A 26,130-nucleotide genomic window follows, 5' to 3' on the forward strand; every position below is an offset into this window, starting at 1 on the left:
TAAATAGTGAGTGTGTCGGAGACATGACTGGAATTCAAACGCTTGTTTTTGCAACAAGAACACACTGTTTGTTCTTATGGGGAGTCCAGTCCTCCCCTGTATATCACTTTGTCTCTCCACTCCCTTCGCCTCCCCTTTCTCTGACAACTAGCTAGAACAGCCTCTGACCCTAACTCAAGTCTAGAGCTCTGCTTAGAAATAGCAGCAGCTGGTATTTTGTAAATACTCCTCTTGTTCTGATCCCCTGGTATGACTTATCCTCAACGTATCTTATAAACACAGACCAAACCTGGGCTGATGGATGATGTAGGGCTAAGAAATCATCTAAAAGGCTAGAGCTTTAGCTAAATAATTCCATTGTATTAGTCCAGACTGCTACTGTGACTAGACTGACGGTCCCATTCAGACGAGTAGCAGATGCACCTTTTGATTGGATGGAGCTCTTGAGTTTCTTCCCACCTGCACTTGCCCACCTGTGGGTTGCTATAAAGCCTGTTTAGTGTATAAGATAGTGAGGCATTTCTGTGTTCTCAACATCTCTATTCTAACTAAATATCAGTCTAAGCCAACAGAGATGTTATTTGTGGATGGAGCCATCCCATCGCCCACATCTGATGACTTATTATATCATCACCACTTCACCACTCAGTTCTGCATCCACTCTACCAGAGCACACATCTGATGACTTTTTATATCATCACCACTTCACCACTCAGTTCTGCATCCACTCTACCAGAGCACACATCTGATGACTTATTATATCATCACCACTTCACCACTCAGTTCTGCATCCACTCTACCAGAGCACACATCACATGGTCAAGATATTTAGTACTTTCCAACGAGTTGCCTAAATAGACAGGAAAGTGCAGAGAGAAAGTTCATTCTAGAATGCACAGAGATTCTGCCCTACTGTGCTAATTTCAACATTATGAAAAATGATAATAAAAATAGGAATATAAATATTCTGAAATTAAATAGATGCAATTAATTGAGCGACTGTTCCGCTGAAAAAAATTATATACACAACAAAATTAAAAGACAAATGACTTAATATGTACATTTGATGGAACTGTTAATTATGTTTCAAATGGAAGAACACAAACACTGCATCACATTGCCTAATGCTGGTGAGTGGGTGTCAATCTGTGAGCTGGTGACCTSAGAGGCTTAGACATATAGCCTTTCAGAAAAAAATGAATATTGCTATTTAAATCTTTGTCATATATTTGTCATATTTCATAAATATTTTTAGTTCCCTGACTATAGACATGCCTTGTGATTGGGCTATAGACAAAACACAACTAGGCTATATAAAAAAAATRAACTACTGATCCTCTTTGGCTAAATTATATGCCTATTACTGYTGTAGTTTTCTGAATTGTTTCATTTCTTTCTGAACAGACAACAGTAATTCTATAATTTTGGCAAATGTATTTCAATGTATCAGCGGTGAAAGAAATGATGTAGAGCAACGCTGGAGAGATGACAGTTGCAGGCTCATGTCTATCAGAGCAGAGAGAGGGAGAGAGATCACAGAAAGTGAATGTCATTCTAGTTCTATTAGAGATACAGGCGCAATTCTGTTTCTGACCACAACAATGGCCACYRGTTGGTCTATAGGCGCTACAATGTTGCGCAAACCATAAACCCTGTCCGGCCCTTTTTTAGATGGCAGGATAAATACAGAGCAGGCAACTTGAATGAACTCTGATTGTTTTCACTATAATTTTTACATCGCAAAAAATGGGAATTATGTATGATACAAGAGAGCTACCGCATCCTTGCAAATGGGTTCCAGAATGAAACAGTCCAAAACGAGGTGCCGGGTCCTGTTCCATGGAAATWCCCTAAATTTATATTGATGGTTTCTTGCGCTTGATGGTTGAAATCGTTCGAAGGGGTCTTCCAGTAAAGAGCACGTGACTTCTCACGATTTTCCGGTCCTGTTCTTGTAATTCAATACAGAGCCAAAATATAATGTGAGACAACTGACCGCTGCGCCTGTTGAAGAGTTTGGCTGTGTGCATGTGGGGACTGGACACTTGGACATCAGACACTGACCACAAGGAATACCTATATTTTTCTACGTCTTTCTGGGAATGAAACATTAGTTTAATATAAAATGTGTGAAATAATATTTAGTCAGATTTTTCTTCGGTTTCCGTTACTTCTCTGGATGGCAGGTAAAGTTAGTTTTGTTATACCGTTATTGAAAGATTTAAGAATTTCAAGCAGAATAGGAACACAGATAACGCTAAAATATTTGACATTCCAGTTAAGAGGGATAAGAACAATAGCRGCCTTGGTTCGCAATACAATCSACAATAACTGGATTTTATTTCATAGTGGCCAGAGAGATAAACTAAGAACCAATAACACGTTTTGGAATAACCAGGAGAGGGCAATGTAGTAGCGAATAAAATCTGTATGCTCACAGTAAAGATGATGTGACATATGACACAAAATGTCKATTTTTTGTCTTAACGGTTATGTCTTTGTCCAATATAATACGTTATAAAATGTATTTCCTATATTTCAATTACTGATTAGAAACTGCCTTCTGAAAAAGGCAACTKATTTTAACCTCTTGTTAGTTTACCATTCTGCATTCTAGGCCTAGACTTGGGATCGTTTATGTTTAAAGAAACAGTATGTCTGCTTGAGAATGCAAATTAGCTGATTATGGTCTCTGTCATGTGGTCTGACCTGTAGGTGGGCCTACACATGCCGCCTGTCRTATTGAMCTCAACCCTCCKAGATTGGTGTTGAGATATGGAGACTCAGTCTCAGTCAACTGCAGCACATCATCCACAGACCATGAGGGGATMGGCTGGGAGGCCACATTAGYAGGTACAGGTTTAGAAGAGGTCAACTTTGTCATCTGGAATGTGGAGAATTTGACAGACTGGACAATACAACCTAAATGCTTCCTCACATCAAAAGATGGAGAGCAGTGTTCGAAAAAGTTCCCTGTCATTCTATACAGTAAGTTGTTTTTCTTTTGCGTCTTGCAGTGAGTTTTGTCAGTGAAAACAATTATTTTTTTCTCACTATATGTAACTATTTTGTCTCTAGAGACTCCAGACAGCGTCTCCGTCTCTCCTCAGAGACACTCTGGTCCCATGGTGGAGGGGACAGAGTACCAGCTGCAGTGTGACATACAGAACGTCGCTCCTTTACGSAGCCTGGTTGTCAGATGGTACAAAGGGAATGAAACTGTAAAAATTCAAACATTTAATGACTCCAAGATGAACCCAGTGGATGTGTTCTCCACCCTTAACATCACCCCCAGGAGATTTGAGGATGAAGTAAAGTACAGGTGTGAGGCAGAGCTGYACCTGGGACCACTACCTTCTGTCATGTCATCACAGACTCTTCATTTTGCTGTTTACTGTAAGTCTTTTTGTTTTCTTTTTGGGGTTGGTGGCACTGCGGGGCTGTTCAATGTTGGTCCTGGAGTGCCGAAGCACTTCTGGTTTTCATTCTCTCCTTCTAACAAGGGACTAATTCAGACCTGGGACAATTTACAGGTGAGTGCAACCAGGTAGAAACCAACAATGGAAGTGTTTTGGGRCTCCAGGACCGGAATTGAACAGCRCTGCACTAAATGGACCATTTACAGGGCTAAGGGACTATTTAATTTCACATTCTTCAAACGATCCTAAAGTGATGTCATTGACCCTTTTGTTTGATGTTAACGTCAGTCTGCAGTGCCTGTAGTCTGTATCATTGGCAAAACTGTCATCAGCCAAAACAGCTGTGAAGTCCTTGGTTGCTGCACCCATTGCAACTAGCGGCAGGATGTGGGGAGTGCTGACTGAGGGGAACTGTAGTTCTGCCTGGATGACAGCTTGTGGTGGCTCATCTTAAAGGGGAAGGCAACCATTATTTTTGTCTGCGACAGATTGCCTGACAACTCAAACTGAATTCTTCCACTGCTCTATCTTCGCTACAAACTTCAATCTAAAATGGCCATTGTTGAAGTCGTTTGTAGTGACGCCAAAATGAGGGGTGTTCTACAAACAAAGTAATRAGCGATTGGATCAGCTCTAACCAATCAGAGTATCAAAGCCAATGAACAATTTTCAAAACATGCTTTACCCATGTGTTGTTCTGGCTCTGGCACAACCCATTGGTTTCTGGGACCAATCAGAATAGTTAGAATATGTTTGCGTTCCTCAAATCGTCGGGGAGGTAGTCAGATCAAGACTTATTGCGGAGGAGAAACTAACGTCTGTGGGCGTGGTGTAGCTGTCACGCTCATCATAATACCTGGACCAAAGCGCAGCGTGATCTGGGGTCCACATCTTTTTATTACTATGTGAAACTCACAGCAAAACAAAACAATAAACGAACACACGATACGTGAAGAAAATGCAGTCCTCACAGGCACTACACAAAAACAAGATCCCACAAAGCACAATAAGGAAATGGCTGCCGAAATATGATCCCCAATCAGAGACAACGATAAACAGATGCCTCTGATTGAGAACCATACCAGGCCAACATAGATYTATATACATATATTCACCTAGATAACCCACCCTAGTCACACCCCGACCTAACCAACATAGAGAATAAAAAGCTCTCTATGGTCAGGGCGTGACCTCCCACAAAAGGTGCGGACGTCCGACCGGCAAAACCTGACTCAATAGGGAGGGTCCGGGTGGGCATCTACCGTCGGGGCGGCTCCGGTGCGGGTGAAGTACCCACTCCGCTCGCGGATCTTTCATCTTCAATGGCGGCTCTGGTGCGAGGATCGTCGCCGAAAGCTCCGGACTGTGGACCGTCGTTGGAGGTTCCGGACTGTGGACCGTCGTTGGAGGTTCGGACCGTGGACCGTCGTTGGAGGTTCCGGACTGTGGACTGTCGTTGGAGTTCAGGACGGTGGACCGTCGTTGGAGGTTCCGGACTGTGGACCGTGCCGCGGAGGTTCCGGACTGTGAAACGTCGCCGGAGAGCTCTGGACTGGAACTGTCGCCGGAAGCTCTGGACCGGAACTGTGCCGGAAGCTCTGGACTGGGAACTGTTGCCGGAAGCTCTGGACTGGGAACTGTCGCCGGAAGCTCTGGACTGTGGAGGCGCACTGGAGGCCTGATGCGTGGGGCCGGTACAGGTGTCATCGGGCTGGTGACACGCACCTCAGGGAGAGTGCGTGGAGGATGCACAGGACGTACTGGACTTTGGAGGCGCACTGGAGGCCTGATGCGTGGGGCCGGTACAGTGGTGCGCACCGGGCTGGTGACACGCACCTCAGGGCGAGTGCGAGGTGCAGGTACAGGATGTACTGGACTGGGTGTCACGCACTCCAAGGAGAGTGCGAGGAGCAGGTACAGGACGTACCTGACTGGGAAGGCACACTTGAGGGAGAGTGCGAGGAGCAGGAACAGGACGTACCGGGCTGTGGAGGCGCACTGGAGACACGGTGCGTAGAACCAGCACACATTGTACCGGAACGATGACACTCTTCACACGGTGAGTACGAGGAGTTGGCACAGGACGTACTGGGCTGTGAAGGCGCACTGGAGACCTGGTGCGTATAGCCGGCATCAATTGTACGGAAACATTAACACACTCCAGGACGAGTTACGGGGAGTTGGCACAGGACGTACTGGGCTGTGAAGGCGCACTGGAGACCTGGTTATAGCCGGCATCAATTGTACCGGAAACATTAACACACTTCTCAGGACGAGTTACGGGGAGTTGGCACAGGACGTACTGGGCTGGGAAGGCGTACTGGAGACTGGTGGTATAGCCGGCATCACTTGTACCGGAACTTTAACACACTTCTCAGGATGAGTACGGAGAGCGACTCAGGTGGCTTTAAATCAATAACACGCTCCTTAGGGCCAATGTCGTGCATCCTCCACCAATTCATAAACTCTCTCATTTCTCTCTCCTCCACATTCTCCCTCAACTCACTGACAGTTTCTGTTCACTCCTCAGCGTCGCCGACCACTCCGTGTGCCCCCCCCCAAAAAAAACATTCGGGCTGTCTTTTGGGCTTGCGTCGTGGCCGCGAGCCCTGGCGTCGTCGCTGTCCTTCCCTCACCGCTGCGTCTGCTTCCACGGAAGGGGATCCTGTCCTGCCAGAATCTCTTCCCAAGTCCAGGATACTTCCTCCTCCTGGGCACGCTGCTTGGTCCTTTGTTGGTGGGATCTTCTGTCACGCTCATCATAATAACTGGACCAAAGCGCAGCGTGATCTGGGTTCCACATCTTTTTATTACTATATGGAAACTCACAGCAAAACAAAACAATAAACGAACAAACGATACGTGAAGAAAATGCAGTGCTCACAGGCACTACACAAAAACAAGATCCCACAAAGCACAATGAGGAAATGGCTGCCTAAATATGAGATCCCCAATCAGAGACAACGAAACAGCTGCCTCTGATTGGGAACCATCCAGGCCAACATAGATATATATAATATATATATATATATATAATATATTAATATACTGCTCAAAAAAATAAGGGAACACTTAAACAGCACAATGTAATCCAAGTCAATCACACTTCTGTGAAATGAAACTGTCCACTTAGGAAGCAAACACTGATTGACAATAAATTTCACATGCTGTTGTGCAAATGGAATAGACAAAGGTGGAAATTATAGGTAATTAGCCAGACACCCCCAATAAAGGAGTGATTCTGCAGGTGGTGACCACAGACCACTTCTCAGTTCCTATGCTTCCTGGCTGATGTTTTGGTCACTTTTGAATGCTGGCGGTGCTTTCACTCTAGTGGTAGCATGAGACAGAGTCTACAACCCACACAAGTGGCTCAGGTAGTGCGCTACATCCAGGATGCACATAATGCGAGCTGTGGCAAGAAGGTTTTGCTGTGTCTGTCAGCGTAGTGTCCAGAGCATGGAGGCGCTACCAGGAGACAGGCCAGTAAACATCAGGAGACGGTGGAGGAGGCCGTAGGAGGCAACAACCGAGCACCAGGACCGCTACCTCCGCCTTTGTGCAAGGAGGAGCACTACCAGAGCCCTGCAAAATGACCTCCAGCAGGCCACAATGTGCATGTGTCTGCTCAAACATCAAGAACAGACTCCATGAGGGTGGTATGAGGGCCCGACGTCCACAGGTGGGGGTTGTGCTTACAGCCAACACCGTGCAGGACGTTTGGCATTTTCCAGAAAACACCAAGATTAGCAAATTCACAACTGGCGCCCTGTGCCTCTCAGCAATGAGAGCAGGTTCACACTGAGCACATGAGCACATGTGACAGACGTGACAGAGTCTGGAGACGCCGTGGAGAACGTTCTGCTGCTGCACCATCCTCCAGCATGACCGGTTTGGCGGTGGGTCAGTCATGGTGTGGGGTGGCATTTCTGCAACAGCCCTCCATGTGCCGCGCAGAGGTAGCCTGACTGCCATTAGAGTACCGAGATGAGATCCTCAGAGGCCCTTGTGAGACCATATGCTGACACATGACATTTGTGGCCTGCTGGAGGTCATTTTGCAGGCTCTGGTAGTGCTCCTCCTGCTCAAAGGCGGAGGTAGCGGTCCTGGTGCTGGGTTGTTGCCCTCCTACGGCCTCCTCCACGTCTCCTGATGTACTGGCCTGTCCTCCTGCGTAGCGCCCCATGCTCTGGACACTACGCTGACAGACACAGCAAACCTTCTTGCCAACGCCGCATTGATGTGCCATCCTGGATGAGCTGCACTACCTGAGCCACTTGTGTGGGTTGTAGACTCCGTCTCATGCTACCACTAGAGTGAAAGCACCGCCAGCATTCAAAGTGACCAAACATCAGCCAGGAAGCATAGGAACTGAGAAGTGTGCGTGGTCACCACCTGCAGAATCACTCCTTTATTGGGGGTGCCTGGCTAATTGCCTATAATTTCCACCTTTTGTCTATCCATTTGCACACAAGCATGAAATTTTTATTGTCAATCAGTGTTGCTTCCTAAAGTGGACAGTTTAAATTTCACAGAAGAGTGATTGATTTGGAGTTACATTGTGTTTTTAAGTGTTCCCTTTATTTTTTTGAAGCAAGTGTAATATATAATATATATATATATATATATATATATATATATATATATATATTCACCTAGATAACCCACCCTAGTCACACCCCGACCTAACCAACATAGAGAATAAAAAGCTCTCTATGGTCAGGGCGTGACAGTAGTATTTTGCGTAGCCAAGTACGGAATATTAGTGTGTTCCAACAAATCCAAAATTCCAAACGATCACAACAGCAATTTGCATGTGTTTTTGTCTCTCCTACCTTTCCATTCGGCTTCATTGTACTGTTAATTTAACAGCCTGCTGAAAGGTCTCTGTCATTTCCCCTTATACTGTTACTATACTTATTGAATGCCCAAGATATTACAGCATAGCTGAGTACACAACCCATAACCTGAGCTGCACTGTTGCAGGGTATCTGCTACCTGAGCGTCATTTGGTACAATACAAATAGTATATAAACATCTTTGAATTTTTTTTGCTGTGCTTGATGGTGTCACGTGAGGACGTGAGCTGGGTGGGCATTCTATGTTGTGTGTCTAGTTTGTCGTTTCTGTGTTCGCCTAATATGGTTCTCAATCAGAGGCAGTGTCAATCGTTGTCCCTGATTGAGAATCATATATAGGTGGCTTGTTTTGTGTTGGGATTTTGTGGGTGGTTGTTTCCTGTCTTGTGTTTTGTCTGCCACCAGAAAGACTGTATCAGTTTGCCACATTTGTTATTTTGTTTTGTAAGTGTTAACGTTTATTTGTCATATTAAACATGTTGAAGCACTGGCTACGCTGCGTGTTGGTCCGATCCCTGCTACCTCTCCTCTTCTCGTGAAGAGAGGGAAGGCTACCGTACAGATGGAGCTTATCTGTGCAATGGCAATCAATGCAATAGTCCCAAAAGTCAAACCCCACCCATGTAGCAATCCAGACAGGCCCAAGCAAATATGCAAAGTATTTTAATGAAAATGTAAAATARTCTTTGAACCCAGGTCTTCTGTSCATATTTGTATTTTCTATATCAGTGTCRGTTGCATTTTGGTCTTATTATGCTCATGTGACTCTCGCGCCTCCAGTCCCACCACAGAACATTCTGGAGCTGAGGGACACAGAAGTTGATTTTGGTTCCCCTACTGGGCTGAATTGCTCCTCCAATGGGAACCCCCGGCCAGAGTACTCCTGGACTTTTCACCGGGCCCCCAACGTGAAATTGAAGAATGATGATGGGGGGTCCCTACTGACCATCAAGCAGGCCGCAGGGGAGAACATTGGGACCTACACATGCCACGCCAGTAATACCCTGGGAAAGGTCTTTAAAATAGCCAGAGTCTCTGTCAGAGGTAAGACCTTCACCAATTATAATGAATTATTGGATTTTGCCTGTCCGGATGCTCAAAGCGCTTTACATAGTAAGGGGGACACTCACCTCATCAGCCTCTGTCATCAAAGCGTCCAGGACATTGGTAATGTCGGCTAATGACACTCTTGGCTCAGATCTACCATGTCTCTCTCTATGAGAGAAAAAAATGGTTCTATAGTCTACGTCTATGTGCTGTATTCACAGTTGCATTTGTCATCTTTGCTTATGCCTACTGGACATTATGTCATTGTTCAGTGACGCATTTGGATATGATAGTTTATTATAATATGATACTATCACAATTTCGTGACAGCAAATTTCATGAGGAACATGCATTGAAATACATATTACTGGACTGTCCCTTTAATACCAGGAATAAAACTGAGCTCAACCAGTATTTTACTGGAGAAAAGAAAACCAGTATGGCTACAGCTTTGTTTTCCCAAATTAATCTCTGCTTTCTGAAATGTCGTTATGTATAGCCTATCTAGGCTATTGATGTGGTTTCTCGTCCCATAATTGAATAACACATTTAGAAACGGCCTGGTGCTTGTGGGGGAGGGTTGTTTTCTATTATATTTAAGAGGGAGTGGAGTTGAGGGATAGGGTGAATGTGCTGTGCTGGCTGCACTTTCGTTAAATAAGTTAAAGTCGGCGCCGCGCGGCTTCTACTTCCAATGAACTAGAGAAAAGCACTCGAATAGATAGATATATTCAGAGGCTGCTAAATAACGGGCCGCTAGACATCCAGGCGGCTTACAAAGCCTCTGACGAGCTCAGGCAATGAAGGATTTGTACCTAAATCGGCTTTTTTCATTCGCMTTGACTTTGGAACTGTTGTCGCTGTTGAATGGATCAGAATCAAGTAAGTTTTTGTAGCGCACTGAACGSGAAGTGATCGGTGATGTCCACTGTAGAACATGTTAACGTGCTCATCGTCATACAAATTGCCTGACAACTTTATTTTGTTTCTTCTAAAATATGATGAGAAAAAAATACCACACTAGTAGACGCACATTGTTGAGATGAAAGAGGCTACAAAGGTAGATATTGGCTTATTTGCCATAACCTGGCTCTGTGCTCTCTGATTCTGAGAGTCAACATCATGTATAGAAATAGTATTCCTAGGTATTTTAGTCATATTCCTTAATCCGGCAATAGTGTTAAAGAACCATGGAAATGCGTGCGCAAACACACACACACACACACACACACAGACACACACACACACACACACTAAACCCCAGTTCATTGAATAAATAATTGTTTAACTAGTTGAAGTTACAATGAAGTTACGTAGAGATGTGCTTCATGTGAAGTATGTTATTTAGTTGTGAAGTGGGTTACATTATTGATGGAGCTTATTAGGTGAAGGGACAGTGACATAAAAGCTCCACTAAAGAATGGGATGCAATTTTTGTGAAGGAAGTGTATCCTTCCTGGCTCATTTTCCTGTATTTTGGTCTAATGAGTCACTGGCGGCTTTCAGCTGTATGTCACATTTGACCACCCTTTTCCTTTTTTGCTGCTGCTCATTGAAATATGATGTGATTTATTGTTGGATATTACCAGCTATTTAAATTATGTAATTCATTATCTCTCTTTTCTCCTAACTCTGTAGGAGCAGAGCCGGTATGTCCTATCAAGCTGATCCCCGAGAGTGTGGTGGTGAAATATGGATCTCCAATCTCAGTGTCGTGCAGCAACACAACCAGTGTTGAAGAGATCTACTGGACAGCAGGTCCAGAAGTTGTCAATGACACTACCTGGAGTGTTRTGGAACTCCTAGACTGGGACATAAGGCCTGGTTGTAAGGCAACCTTTCAGGGGATTGGAAGATGCAGTAAGCCTCTGCACATCACAGTATACAGTAAGTGAAGATGCTGTCTTCCTCATTCTCTATGTCAGAAGAACAATGTCTCTATCCGTAAGGGGTATCCTCTATATCTTGCTGGAATACTATATTATACTGTATATTGTATTATATGAAATGGCATTTCATGTTCCTGTTMTACCGAAATAAAACCAATCTGTGACCCCAAAACCGCAATGCGTACCGAGGGGGTTTGGTGAACCGTTACACCATTATTGTTCACCATATGCTCTTACACATATTTACTGTCTCTTTTTTACTGTTTCGTATTAACTTCTAGTTGTTTTTAAAGGTTGTTTTTTGTCTTCAAACACTAATAAGTCTAAAAATTGTCTTCCGCAGAGACTCCAGACAGCGTTTCCATCTCTGTTCTGAGACACTCTGGTCCCATGGTGGAGGGGACAGAGTACCAGCTGCAGTGTGACATACAGAACATCGCTCCTCTACAGAACCTGGTTGTGAAGTGGTACAAAGGAAATGAACCCTTAGATAATGTAACTTACAGTAACGTCAGTAAGACACCAGTGGATGTGTCAGATACTCTGATGATCAGCCCCAYTAGAYYWGATGATGGAGCTCAGTATAGATGTAGAGCAGAACTGGACCTGGGACCAGAGGGACCACAGCATACAGTGACATCAGAACCTCTCAGCATTACTGTACACTGTGAGTTGCTGAGAACTGTTCATATATACAAACCATGCTAACGTTGTATAACGTGTGATAGTATATTAGCTCTATGCACATTCCGTAAGTGCGTAATGTTCTACGGTGAAGTCTCACTCCACTGTCTTTTAATGTTAGAAGAAAATAATCAAACWTACAATTGTGTTTGTTTCCTTCACTGCAGTAATTCATTCAAGAAATGTGTMTTCATATTTTCACCACCGGCRTTTATACTCCCTCCCTCTCTCTAAGATAAGCCATGCATCAATGCATCTCGACTGCCAGTGAGGATACCTGTGTTCAGGGGCTATCCTGAGGAGTTAGTGTGTGAGGCTGAGGGTTACCCACAGCCCAGGATAAAGTGGGTCTATGACCCAGCGAAGCATGTCAGTGAGGCGGGAGGCAACCTGACTGTCTTTGAGGCCGGGCTCTACAACTGCACCGCCACCAACGATGTGGAGACGACCTTCATTGTGGTAGAGGTGGTTTTTAATGGTAATGGAACCTTTATTAAACTGTATTAAACCCTTTATTAACCCATTATTTACTGTTTATGAACGTCTTGTAGAACGTTTTCTTCTTGCTGGTCTGCTTCCTCCTCCCATCTCTCTGGTCTCCTTTCTCTCTCTGTGTCTGCTATTCTTTGGTTGARTGATTAATGTTCTCTGAACAAATTGTATTAATAGCTTTTAACTATGCAGTTTTTCTCATATGTCCTTTACCCGTTGACCAATCCAATACCTCTTAGTTACTGGTTTCTGAACTGCTCTCCTCCTGCCACATTCTGTAGTCAGATACATGTAGTACATCTCAGTTGTGTGAGGGAGTTTGAACCAAAGCTCCAAAACATGAGATTTTATTTTTATTTTATTTTATTTTTTATTTCACCTTTATTTACCAGGTAGGCTAGTTGAAACAAGTTCTCATTTGCAACTGCGACCTGGCCAAGATAAAGCATAGCAGTGTGAACAGACAACACAGAGTTACACCATGGAGTAAACAATAAAACAAGTCAATAACATGGTAGAAAAAAAAGAGAATCTATATACAATGTGTGCAAAAGGCATGAGGTAGGCAATAAATCGAATAATTACAATTTAGCAGATTAACACTGGAGTGATAAATCATCAGATGATCATGTGCAAGAAGAGATACTGGTGTGCAAAGAGCAGAAAAGTAAATAAATAAAAGCAGTATGGGGGTGAGGTAGGTAAATTGGGTGGTAGTTTACAGATGGACTATGTACAGCTGCAGCGATCGGTTAGCTGCTCGGATAGCAGATTTTTAAAGTTGTTGAGGGAGATAAAAGTCTCCAACTTCAGAGATTTTTGCAATTCGTTCCAGTCGCAGGCAGCAGAGAACTGGAAGGAAAGCGTCCAAATTAGGTTTTTGGCTTTAGGGATGATCAGTGAGATACACCTGCTGGAGCGCGTGTTGCGGGTGGGTGTAGCCATCGTGACCAGTGAACTGAGATAAGGCGGCACTTTACCTAGCATAGCCTTGTAGATGACCTGGGAGCCAGTGGGTCTGACGACGAACATGTAGCGAGGGCCAGCCGACTAGGGCATACAGGTCGCAGTGGTGGGTCGTATAAGGTGCTTTAGTAACAAAACGAATGGACTGTGATAAAACTGCATCCAGTTTGCTGAGTAGAGTATTGGAAGCTATTTTGTAGATTGACATCGCCGAAGTCGAGGATCGGTAGGATAGTCAGTTTTACAGGGTAAGTTTGGCGGCGTGAGTGAAGGAGGCTTTGTTGCGGAATAGAAAGCCGATTCTTGCTTTGATTTTGGATTGGAGATGTTTGATATGAGTCTGGAAGGAGAGTTTGCAGTCTAGCCAGACACCTAGTACTTATAGATGTCCAATATTCTAGGTCGGAACCGTCCAGGGTGGTGATGCTAGTCGGGCGTGCGGGTGCAGGCAGCGAACGGTTGAAAAGCATGCATTTGGTTTTACTAGCGTTTAAGAGCAGTTGGAGCCACGGAAGGAGTGTTGTATGGCATTGAAGCTCGTTTGGAGGTTAGATAGCACAGTGTCCAAGGAAGGGCCGGAAGTATATAGAATGTGTCGTCTGCGTAGAGGTGGATCAGGGAATCGCCCGCAGCAAGAGCAACATCATTGATGTATACAGAGAAAAGAGTCGGCCCGAGAATTGAACCCTGTGGTACCCCCATAGAGACTGCCAGAGGACCGACAACATGCCCTCCGATTTGACACACTGAACTCTGTCTGCAAAGTAGTTGGTGAACCAGGCAAGGCAGTCATTAGAAAAACCGAGGCTACTGAGTCTGCCGATAAGAATATGGTGATTGACAGAGTCGAAAGCCTTGGCCAGGTCGATGAAGACGGCTGCACAGTAATGTCTTTTATCGATGGCGGTTATGATATCGTTTAGTACCTTGAGCGTGGCTGAGGTGCACCCATGACCGGCTCGGAAACCGGATTGCACAGCGGAGAAGGTACGGTGGGATTCGAGATGGTCAGTGATCTGTTGTGACTTGGCTTTCGAAGACCTTAGATAGGCAGGCAGGATGGATATAGGTCTGTAACAGTTTGGGTCCAGGGTGTCTCCCCTTTGAAGAGGGGATGACCGCGGCAGCTTTCCAATCCTTGGGGATCTCAGATACGAAGGAGAGGTTGAACAGGCTGGTGATAGGGGGTGCGACAATGGCGGCGACAGTTTCAGAAATAGGGGTCCAGATTGTCAAGCCCAGCTGATTTGTATGGGTCCAGGTTTTCCAGCTCTTTCAGAACATCTGCTATCTGGATTTGGGTAAAGGAGAAGCTGGGGAGGCTTGGGCGAGTAGCAGCGGGGGGCGGGGCTGTTGGCCAAGGTTGGAGTCGCCAGGAGGAAGGCATGGCCAGCCATTGAGAAATGCTTGTTGAAGTCTTCGATTATCACGGATTTATCGGTGGTGACCGTGTTACCTAGCCTCAGTGCAGTGGCAGCTGGGAGGAGGTGCTCTTGTTCTCCATGGACTTTACAGTATCCAGAACTTTTTGGAGTTAGAGCTACAGGATGCAAATTTCTGCTTGAAAAAGCTGGCCTTTGCTTTCCTGACTGACTGCGTGTATTTGGTCCTGACTTCCCTGAACAGTTGCATATCGCGGGCTCTTCGATGCTATTGCAGTTCGCCACAGGATGTTTTTGTGCTGGTCGAGGCAGTCAGGTCTGGAGTGAACCAAGGGCTATATCTGTTCTTGGTTCTGCATTTTTTGAACGGAGCATGCTTGTCTAATATGGTGAGGAAGTAACATTTAAAGAATGACCAGGCATCCTCAACTGACGGGATGAGGTCAATATCCTTCCAGGGTACCCGGGCCAGGTCGATTAGAAAGGCCTGCTCGCAGAAGTGTTTTAGGAGCGTTTGACAGTGATGAGGGGTGGTCGTTTGACCGCGGACCCGTGGCGGATACAGGCAATGAGGCAGTGATCGCTGAGATCTTGATTGAAGACAGCAGAGGTGTATTGGAGGGCAGGTTGGTCAGGATAATGTCTATTAGGGTGCCCATGTTTACGGATTTAGGGTTGTACCTGGTGGGTTCCTTGATGATTTGTGTGAGATTGAGGGCATCAAGCTTGGATTGTAGGACTGCCGGGGTGTTAAGCATATCCCAGTTTAGGTCACCTAACAGAACAAACTCTGAAGCTAGATGGGGAGCGATCAATTCACAGATGGTGTCCAGGCACAGCTGGGAGCTGAGGGGGGTCGGTAGCAGGCGCAACAGTGAGAGACTTATTTCTGGAGAGATTAATTTTTAAAATTAGAAGTTCGAACTGTTTGGGCATAGACCTGGAAAGTATGACAGAACTTGCAGCTATCTCTGCAGTAGATTGCAACTCCTCCCCCTTTGGCAGTTCTATCTGACGGAAAGTGTTATATTGGGTATGGAAATCTCAGAGTTTTTGGTGGCCTCCTAAGCCAGGATTCGGACCGGCAAGGACATCAGGGTTGGCAGAGTGTGCTAAAGCGGTGAGTAAGAAACTTAGGGAGGAGGCTTCTGATGTTGACATGCATGAGGCCAAGGCTTTTTCGATCACAGAAGTCAACAAATGAGGGTGACTGGGGACATGCAGGGCCTGGGTTTACCTCCACATCACCCGAGGAACAGAGGAGTAGTAGAATGAGGGTGCGGCTAAAGGCTATCAAAACTTGCGCCTAGAGCGTTGGGGACAAAGAATAAAAGAGACAGATTTATGGGCGTGGTAGAATAGATTTCTGGGCATAATGTGCAGACAGGGGTATGGTGGGCGTGGGTACAGCGGAGGCAACCCAGGCACTGGGTGATGATAAGAGAGTTGTATCTCTGGACATGCTGGTCTCAATGGGTGAGGTCACCGCATGTGTGGGGGGTGGGACCAAGGAGGTATCAGAGGTACGGAGAGTGGAACTACAGGGTCCATTGCAAACCAAAACAATGATAATGATAACTAGCCTGAACAACAGTATGCAAGGCATATTGATATTTGAGAGAGACATACAATAAGGCATAAAGTGATTGCAGGTCTTGATTGGGAGAGCTAGCTAAAACAACAGGTAAGATAACAGCAGCAATAACAGGGTGCTAGTCTAACACAGCAACAACAGGTAAAATGGCGACGACTAGGCAAGAGGGTCGGATTAACTACACACAGATCCTGAGTTAAAGCACAGAGCCGACAGATAAAACACAAATAAACAGAATGGAGTACCGTGAATTAATGGACAGTCAAGCATGCATCAGCTATGTAGCCAAGTGATCATAGTGTCCAGGGGCAGCCGTAATGGAGCAGGGAGCCTCCACTAAGCTAGCACGCGCGTTTAAAGTAGTAGCCCGGGGGTGGTCTGCTCAGACGGAGGGGGTCTGCTCAGACGTGGTCGTGTCGACAGAGAATCCAAGCCAGATGGCGATGGCGAAAGAGAGGTTGTGAATTGTAGAATTGTGTTTGCTAACTGGTGCTAGCTTCGTGGCAGTGCGCTAGCTGCGCTAGCGCAAACTAGCTGTGAGGATCAGAAGCAGGGCTCAGGGATTACGGCAGGAATCCGGCGTTTTGTCGAGAGACAGTCGATGCTGGTAAATTGGTGAGTAATTCCAGGCTAATAACAGGGCTGGTGTCTGTGCAGAAGGTAAAAGCTACTAGCAGCGCAAAAAATGGCTAAATTAGCTTGTAGCTGGTATTGTAGCCCAAGAATTCGCTGGTAGACCTCTTCAGCTAGCCGGCAGATGGGCCTAGCTCGAGGCTAGCTCAAGGCTAACTGGTGCTTGCTTCGGGACAGAGGTGTTAGCCGAGTAGTAGCCACTCGGTTGCAGCTAGCTAGCTGTGATGATACGGTGTAATTGCCAGAGCTTGCGTCAGGAATCCGGTGATGTGGTAGAGAAAAAGCAGTCCTATATGCTCTGGGTTGATATCGCGCTTGTCAGACTGGCAGGTATTGCCCGGTATTGAAGCTACTGTGTCCGAGTTGAGGGTGAAGACCGCAGCAGTGGCTAACTGACTACTAGCTAGTAGCTAGTTATCTGGCTAGCTTCTGATTGGGGTTACGGTTCTAAAGTATAAAAAAATAGCAGGTCCGTACCACATTGGGTGAGGCGAATGTAGGAATGTATATTCAGTCCTAGATGGAAAGTGAAATTAAAATATATGCGAAATGTATACGAAAAATACGAAGACTATTTACACGGGACAGACAAAACAAAGACACGTCCGACTGCTACGCCATCTTGGATTCGATGATGAGGGACAGATATTTTTGTGCACATATAAAATCAGGCATGAAACAACTCCTTGGGAAGGGCACCTGGTGAGGCTAGGTAGAACTGAGCATCATCCATCATTCATTGAGAGTGTTGGGTAAAGTTGTTGAGTATTTGGCAGTTTAGCTCAGTACTGACTGTTGTCTTGTAGAAGACTATTTCAAGGTTAAAGTTGAGCAATGTCCCCACTCTTAAGGTATGTTGTAGATCTACTCTGACTGGTGGATCATGTAATATTATGTTAATTAATACGTGCTTATTCTTTCCTGTGGAGGAAGTAGGATAAATCAGTGTATTGACACTTCTCTTTGATGGTGAAAATGGTTCAGTCTGAGGTGCGCGCCAGAACGTTAACAGAGTGTGATGGATTAATGGGTGTTTGTTGTTTGTCTCTCTGTTCACAGAGGACTACCTGCCCCTCATAGCGGGCTTCGTGGCCTTCATGGTCGTGGTCATCTCGTTATCTTCGTCTTCATCTACTCCATCTACTACAAAAACACCAAGATGGGCCGCTACAGCCTGAAGAAGGCCAAGCTCAGCAGCACGCCCAACGGCAACGTAGCGCAGAACGGCGCCGGGACACCTCCGCTCCCGATGACTAAACTGTCTCAGCCAAACATCAACTTTTAAGAGAACGAGCTTTATTGGGATGGGCCACTCTTTCCCCGCTGAGAYACTAAGTGACTAAGTGAGAGACCAAGTGGTTGAGGTGGTTGAGGGGCTGGTCACAACTCATTCAGCTGGCAGACGCCGGTCTGGATTGTGATAGTTGGGAGTGTCTCCTGACTCTCCTCCAACCTCCCTATGCTTCATATGCACTCCCTTTCCTCTTTAGCACTAAGAMTTTAAGTACAGATCAGTCCCTCTATTTRCCCTTCTACTGAAGAACCTGATGAGGTAGAATAACCTCTGTTTTTAGTGAGCTTTATGATCTATTCTACACATTCAAAGTGTAGCTGATGTTTTCTCTGAAGGACYAGAAGAAGTAGCAGCGAATGGACAAGGTYAAATCCCTTTTTGGAAATTGGCTTATTTGAAATGTATTTTTTARATGACTGGTTTTGGAAAAACTGGTTTGTATTGCATAAGCACCAACAAGGGAATTGTTATGTCATTTTGAACATCTTTTTTTTGTTTGGTCTGATGACAATGTAATTGCTGTCACATTATGCAATTGCTTGAAGAGCAGCACATGATTGAAATTGTGAGAATGTTCCCTTTGCCTGGATGTGATGTCTTGCTCGTGACAAGAAGCTTGGAGTGGAACCTGCAGTACAGTGGAGGCTGCTGAGGGGAGGACGGCTCATAATAATGGCTGGAACGGCGTGAATGGAATGGCATCAAACACATGGAAGCCATGTTTGATGTATTTGATACCATTCCACTAATTCCACTCCAGCCATTACCACGAGCCCGTCCTCCCCAATTAAGGTGCTACCAACCTCCTGTGCTACAGTATATGCACATAACTTATTTAGGTTGTGAGCACAATGATCACTGAAACCAATTAATATAGCCTACATGTGAAAAGTATTATTTCCCCAGAGTGTGAATTATTCCGTGACATTCAGGGGGTCTTTATTTTTTTTGCAGGACTTCCTAAAAAAAAGAAAATTGGGGGGGGGCCCAATAGTAAAGATATATTTTAACAGTAAACATGTATTACCTTTTAATGTGGCATGAACACAAACAGTCATGATGCTTTCKTCTGATTCTCAAACAAATCACTTCAAAAATGATTAAGTTACCTGTGCACTTTTGTRCACAAAATAATTCCAGCTTCRAAACAGTGCACCCGCCATTTCCTGAAGGGAAAGAGACATCTGTCACAAAACACCAAAAAGTGTAATGACATTCAGTGATTGTAAGGAAGCCTACACTCTTGTAGCCTGAATTAATTGATGCGTCTTGCTGACAAATTTACGTTTAGAAAAAAGTCTGGACACCTGAAAAGGGGCTGAAATACGGGACACAACTACAGCTGTCTGTCCCAAGCTCATGTGAGGGCCCAGTTGAAACAATGTTGCAAAGCTCTAAACAGACATCAGAGAGGCAGACAGGTGGAGAATGAATGTGATTGAAAGAACCTGAACCAGGTTAAACCAGCGGTGAGCTCATTTAGGGGAGCTCATGTCTCATTTGGGGGTCAGAGCTACTCTGTTACTACTCTACACTGCTCCTACTCATCCAYAACTGCATCTGGAGTGTTCAGTGTTTTAACTGCATCACTGTAATGCCTGACTGCATGTGAGTTCTGAATGTGTGGAAGGGGCAGTTGGTGTGTGGTTGCCTCTTCCTGTAAGCAGATTGAATCAAGCCATTATTATCAAATGCAGGAGTCAAGAGAAAGCCTGGAGCTCAAGAGTAATGTCAATACTTTTTAGGTCCCACTTCACATTGTGGCCTAAAACCTTTGTAATTACATGGTAGTTACATTGTTACATAGTACTTACAGCTGTTATACTGGTTTGTTATACAGTTACAAGTATGTAACACTTTGTAATTACAAGGTGCCCATATACACTCACCGGACAGTTTATTAGGTACACCACCCAATTCACYAAAATGGATCACTCCTACAGACAGTCAGCTGGCCGTGGCTTGCTATATAAATCAGGCAGACAGGCATCAAAGCATATAATTAATGTTCGATTGAACGTTAGAATGGGCAAGACGAGTGACCTAAARGACTTTGAGCATGGCACACCAGATCCAGTATCTCAGAAACGGGCGCCCACGACCCATCCTGCCTGGTGTCAACAGTACAGGCTGGTGACGGTGGTGACTGTACAGGCTGGTGACACCACCGTCCAAACTGCAGCAACTGCGTGATACCATCGCGTCAGCATGAACCAACATCCCTGTGGAACGTTTTTTACTTGTAGAATCCATGTCCCGAATAATTCAGGCTGTTCTGGAGGCAAAGTGGGTCTGACTCGGAACTAGATGGGTGTACCTAATAAACTGGCCAATGAGTGTATGTAACTGCAATGTAAATGCATACGTTTTAGGCTACTTCATGTAAACTCAAAGCCTTTTGTGTATGTAATATGAGAGTGTGATATAGAACTGTATATTTAATAAAGTCTGTAAAAATGAGTGCCTCTACATTTAAGGGCCCATAGAGTATGTGGAGAATAGATTGCAAGGGGGGGGGGGGGCTTATAGGGAAGAAGAGAACAATTCATATTGTACAAAGGGATGGTCAGTGTAGATTTTCTATCAYTATTGGTCCTCTGGTTGTTAGGAGAGAGAGTATCTCCCTTGACCCCCTTTCACCACAGAATGTKGTCTACACAAACTTCTGTGGAGATCTTTTGTTTCACAATCCTCTCATGTCAATACTCCTGTGTTCAGAAATTAATTTGTATTKATCTTTTGTATAATATTGCTTTGAGTTTTCATTAAAATATTGCGTTTTTTATGATGATACTTATTGTTGTATTGTGAAAATGACTGAAAAATAATTGAGCAAAATGTGTTTAATATTTCTAAAAAATAATTGTTTATTTAACACAAATATCAGAATTTCCTTTTCAGAAAGTAAATTATATATTTTAAAATATTTTTTAAACTTACATTTGTAGCCACAAAATGTAAATTAGGCCCTATGGCTTTTTATAGCCCAAATAGGCCTAGAGAATACCCCACACTACAGTATTTCTTTTGTGAATTGTGTGCGCTCCCTGGAGATCAATTTATGATGCTCTGAGTCAGTGGTTCCCAAACTTTTTATAGTCCCGTACCCCTTCAAACATTCAACCTCCAACTGCGTACTCCCCCCCCCCCACTCTAGCACCATCATTGTAAGTCTGCCACACACACTATATGATACATTTATTAAACATAAGAATGAGGGTGAGTTTTTGTCACAACCCGGCTCGTGGGAAGTGACAAAGAGCTCTTATAGGACCAGGGCACATATAATAATTTAATAATAATCAATAATTTTGCTCTTTATTTAACCATCTTACATATAAAACCTTATTTGTTCATTGAAAATTGTGAATAACTCACCACAGGTTAATGAGAAAAACTGTATAGTTTTTTTGGCCTTTTCCCCCAGCATTGTCCCAGCCATATCCGCGGCAGCAGGAAGAATTAAGTCCTCCACAATAGTATGGGGCTTGCCTGTCCTAGCCACTCGGGAGCTCATCTAAATGTCTGCACAAAAGTGAAGATGTAAGGGGTGCGTACTGGCGGCAGAGAAGTCAGACGCAGGAGAGCAAAAAACGATGTTTCCAACGGCGCAGTTTAATAATAAAAACCCACCGGAAAACAGAACAATCAATAAATGGGTACATAACCCGATGCGCACCAGACATAACGTGCACAAGCACTTACAATAAACAATACCGGACAAGGACATGGGGGGAACAGAGGGTTAAATACACAACATGTAATTGATGGGATTGAAACCAGGTGTGTGGGAAGACAAGACAAAACAAATGGAAAATGAAAGGTGGATCGGCGATGGCTAGAAGACCGGTGACGTCAACCGCCGAACGTCGCCTGYACAAGGAMAGGGACCGACTTCGGAGGAAGTCGTGACAGAAGGTTTCATCAAGTTGTGAGATAGTACTTTTGCACATATAACACACTGTGACTGAAGAAAGGCACTACTCCCAATATAAGTGAACCCCAYATCAATGTAGTTCTCATCATATTTGCGCCTCTTCGATGGTCCAACGTCCCTGTCTGRTGTTCMGTGCTTTCCCGGGTAAGGGGGCAGTAGCTCTTCGGCTGCATCAGATTCACATCTGTCAGTGTCCATGACAAAACAAATGGAAAATGAAAGGTGGATCGGCGATGGCTAGAAGACCGGTGACGTCGACCGCCGAACGTCGCCCGAACAAGGAGAGGGACCGACTTCGGAGGAAGTCGTGACAGAAGGTTTCATCAAGTTGTGAGATAGTACTTTTGCACATATAACACACTGTGACTGAAGAAAGGCACTACTCCCAATATAAGTGAACCCCAGATCAATGTAGTTCTCATCATATTTGCGCCTCTTCGATGGTCCAACGTCCCTGTCTGCTGTTCTGTGCTTTCCCGGGTAAGGGGGCAGTAGCTCTTCGGCTGCATCAGATTCACATCTGTCAGTGTCCATGACAAAACAAATGGAAAATGAAAGGTGGATCGGCGATGGCTAGAAGACCGGTGACGTCAACCGCCGAACGTCGCCTGGACAAGGATAGGGACCGACTTCGGAGGAAGTCGTGACAGTACCCCCCCTTGACGCGCGGCTCCAGCTGCGCGTCGACACCGACCTCTGGGTCGACCCGGAGGGCGAGGTGCAGGGCGATCCGGATGAAGACGGTGGAACTCCTGCAGCATTAAAGGGTCCAACACGTCCTCGACCGGAACCCAGCACCTCTCCTCCGGACCGTACCCCTCCCACTCCACGAGATACTGAAGGCCCCTCGCCCGACGCCTCGAATCCAGTATGGAGCGAACGGAGTACGCCGGGGCCCCCTCGATGTCCAGAGGGGGCGGAGGAACCTCCCGCACCTCAGACTTCTGGAGCGGGCCAGCCACCACCGGCCTGAGGAGAGACACATGGAATGAGGGGTTAATACGGTAATCGGGGGGAAGCTGTAACCTATAACAAACCTCATTCACTCTCCTCAGGACTTTAAATGGCCCCACAAACTGCGGACCCAGCTTCCGGCAGGGCAGGTGGAGTGGCAGGTTTCGGGTCGAGAGCCAGACTCGGTCCCCCGGTGCGAACACCGGGACCTCACTACGGTGGCGGTCCGCATTCTCTTTTTGGCGCAGAACGGCCCTTTGAAGGTGAACGCGGACAGCTTCCCATTTCTCCGCGCGCCTGAACCAGTCGTCCACCGCAGGAGCCTCGGTCTGACTCTGATGCCACAGTGCCAGAACCGGCTGGTACCCCAGTACGCACTGGAAGGGAGATAGGTTAGTGGAGGAGTGGCGGAGCGAGTTCTGTGCCATCTCAGCCCAGGGCACGAACGCTGCCCACTCCCCCGGCCGGTCCTGGCAATAGGACCGCAGAAACCTGCCCACATCCTGGTTTACTCTCTCCACCTGCCCATTACTCTCGGGGTGAAACCCTGAAGTAAGGCTGATCGAGACCCCCAGACGTTCCATGAACGCCTTCCAGACCCTAGACGTGAATTGGGGACCTCGATCAGACACTATATCCTCAGGCACCCCGTAGTGCCGGAAGACGTGCGTAAACAAGGCCTCTGCAGTCTGTAGGGCCGTAGGGAGACCGAGCAGAGGGAGGAGACGACAGGACTTAGAGAACCGATCCACAACGACCAGGATCGCGGTGTTACCCTGTGAGGGGGGGATCGGTTAGAAAATCCACCGATAGGTGCAACCAAAGCCGTTGTGGAACGGGTAAGGGGTGTAGCTTCCCTCTGGGCAGGTGCCAAGGAGCCTTAGCCAAGGTAGGCCACCAGTACCTCCTGCTCAAACAGCGCACTGTCTGACCGATCCCAGGATGACAAGAGGAGGGTGACGTGTGGGCCCAATAGATCAACCGGTCACAAACAGCAGACAGGACGTACAGACGCCCAGCAGGACACTGGACGGGACGCGTCCAGCTCAAACAGTGTCATACAGCCGGAGCAATGTGTCTGCCTTCACATTCTGGGAGCCTGGTCTGTAGGAAAGGGTAAACACAAAACGGGTGAAAAACATGGCCCACTTTGCCTGGCGAGGGTTCAATCTCCTTGCTGCCCGGATGTACTCCAGATTGCGGTGGTCAGTCCAGATAAGGAAAGGGTGTTTAGCCCCCTCAAGCCAATGTCTCCACTCCTTCAGAGCCTTGACGACAGCCAACAGCTCCCGATCCCCCACATCATAGTTTCGCTCCGCCGAGAAGAAGGCACAGGGGCAGAGCTTCGGTGGCGTACTCGAGCGCTGAGAGAGCACAGCTCCTATCCCAGCCTCGGACGCGCCCACCTCCACTATGAACGCCAAAGAGGGATCCGGATGGGCCAGCACGGGAGCCGAGGTAAACAGTGCCCTCAGGTGACCAAAAGCCCTGTCCACCTCAGCCGTCCACTGCAAACGCACCGGGCCCCCCTTCAGCAGTGAGGTAATGGGAGCCGCTACCTGACTAAAACCCTGGATAAACCTCCGGTAGTAGTTGGCAAACCCTAAGAACCGCTGCACCTCCTTCACTGTGGTGGGAGTCGGCCAATTACGCACGGCTGAAATGCGGTTACTCTCCATCTCCACCCCTGAGGTGGAAATGCGGTACCCTATGAAGGAGACGGACTGCTGGAAGAACAGGCACTTCTCAGCCTTGACGTACAGGTCATGCTCCAACAGGAGACCAAGCACCCTGCGCACCAGGGACACATGCTCGGCACGTGTAGCGGAGTATATCAGAATGTCATCAATATATACCCACTACACCCTGCCCGTGCAGGTCCCTGAAAATCTCGTCCACAAAGGCCTGGAAGACTGATAGCGCATTCATCAACCTGTACGGCATGATGAGGTACTCATAGTGCCCTGAGGTGGTACTGAAAGCCGTCTTCCACTCGTCTCCCTCCCGGATACGCACCAGGTTGTAAGCACTCCTGAGATCTAGTTTGGTGAAGAAGCGCGCCCCGTGCATTGACTCCATCGCTGTGGCTATGAGCGGTAGCGGGTAACTATACCTCACATTGATCTGGTTCAGACCCCGATAGTCAATACACGTGCGCAGACCTCCCTGCTTCTTCTTCACAAAAAAGAAACTCGAGGAGGCGGGTGAAGTGGATGACTGAATGTACCCCTGACGCAGGGATTCGGAGACATATGTTTCCATAGCCTCCATCTCCGCCTGTGAGAGGGGATACACATGACTCCTGGGAAGTGCAACGTCTACCAGGAGATTTATCGCGCAATCGCCCCGTCGATGGGGTGATAATTGAGTCGCCTTCTTTTTGGAGAAGGCGAAAGCCAAATCGGCATATTCAGGGGGAATGCGCACAGTGGAGACCTGGTCTGGACTCTCCACCGTAGTAGCACCAACGAAACCCCTAAACACCTCCCCGAGCACTCTCGCGACCACCCCGACCATAGGGAAGCGGACATGCATACCGACATGAACCCCATGGACACAGGGACACAGTCTCAGGGCTGTGAGGAGAGAAAGGCCACTAATGTGTTTTATCTATCTCAGGTATTTTAATAGGCTACACAATCATATCTCACCATAGGTGGCTCACATGGTCCTTTAAGAAGTTGCTATACCTGTCTCTTATACACATCTAGATGTGTATAAGAGACCTGAGCTGTCCTTCTGCCCCTGGCCATCATTGAAAATAAGAATTTGTTCTGAACTGACTTGCCTGGTAAAATAAATAKAATTTCACAGGGCTGGAATAGCATTGGTACAGTTGGAAATYGTGCTTGTAAGGTGCACAGGGCTGGAATAGCATTGGTACAGTTGGAAATGGTGCTTGTAAGGTGCACAGGGCTGGAATAGCATTGGTACAGTTGGAAATAGTGCTTGTAAGGTGCACAGGGCTGGAATAGCATTG

General features: G+C 46.3%; 1 protein-coding gene across 1 annotated transcript in view; it reads left to right on the forward strand.

The window, feature by feature from the left end:
- The first annotated feature begins 2,015 nt into the window (after positions 1-2,015).
- The window catches only part of LOC112069225 (hemicentin-2), a 28,224-nt gene continuing 4,109 nt past the window's right edge, over positions 2,016-26,130 (forward strand). The window contains exons 1-11 of the mRNA XM_070438456.1: positions 2,016-2,186; positions 2,716-2,988; positions 3,079-3,396; positions 9,059-9,322; positions 10,964-11,212; positions 11,558-11,881; positions 12,134-12,376; positions 18,025-18,137; positions 23,285-23,512; positions 24,092-24,252; positions 25,610-25,728. Coding sequence (XP_070294557.1) covers positions 2,126-2,186; positions 2,716-2,988; positions 3,079-3,396; positions 9,059-9,322; positions 10,964-11,212; positions 11,558-11,881; positions 12,134-12,376; positions 18,025-18,137; positions 23,285-23,512; positions 24,092-24,252; positions 25,610-25,728 — 2,353 coding nt within the window. The 5' untranslated portion in view covers positions 2,016-2,125. The remainder of the gene's footprint in view (positions 2,187-2,715; positions 2,989-3,078; positions 3,397-9,058; positions 9,323-10,963; positions 11,213-11,557; positions 11,882-12,133; positions 12,377-18,024; positions 18,138-23,284; positions 23,513-24,091; positions 24,253-25,609; positions 25,729-26,130) is intronic.

This window comes from Salvelinus sp. IW2-2015, unplaced genomic scaffold, assembly GCF_002910315.2.
Source record: "Salvelinus sp. IW2-2015 unplaced genomic scaffold, ASM291031v2 Un_scaffold939, whole genome shotgun sequence".
NCBI lineage: Eukaryota > Metazoa > Chordata > Actinopteri > Salmoniformes > Salmonidae > Salvelinus > Salvelinus sp. IW2-2015.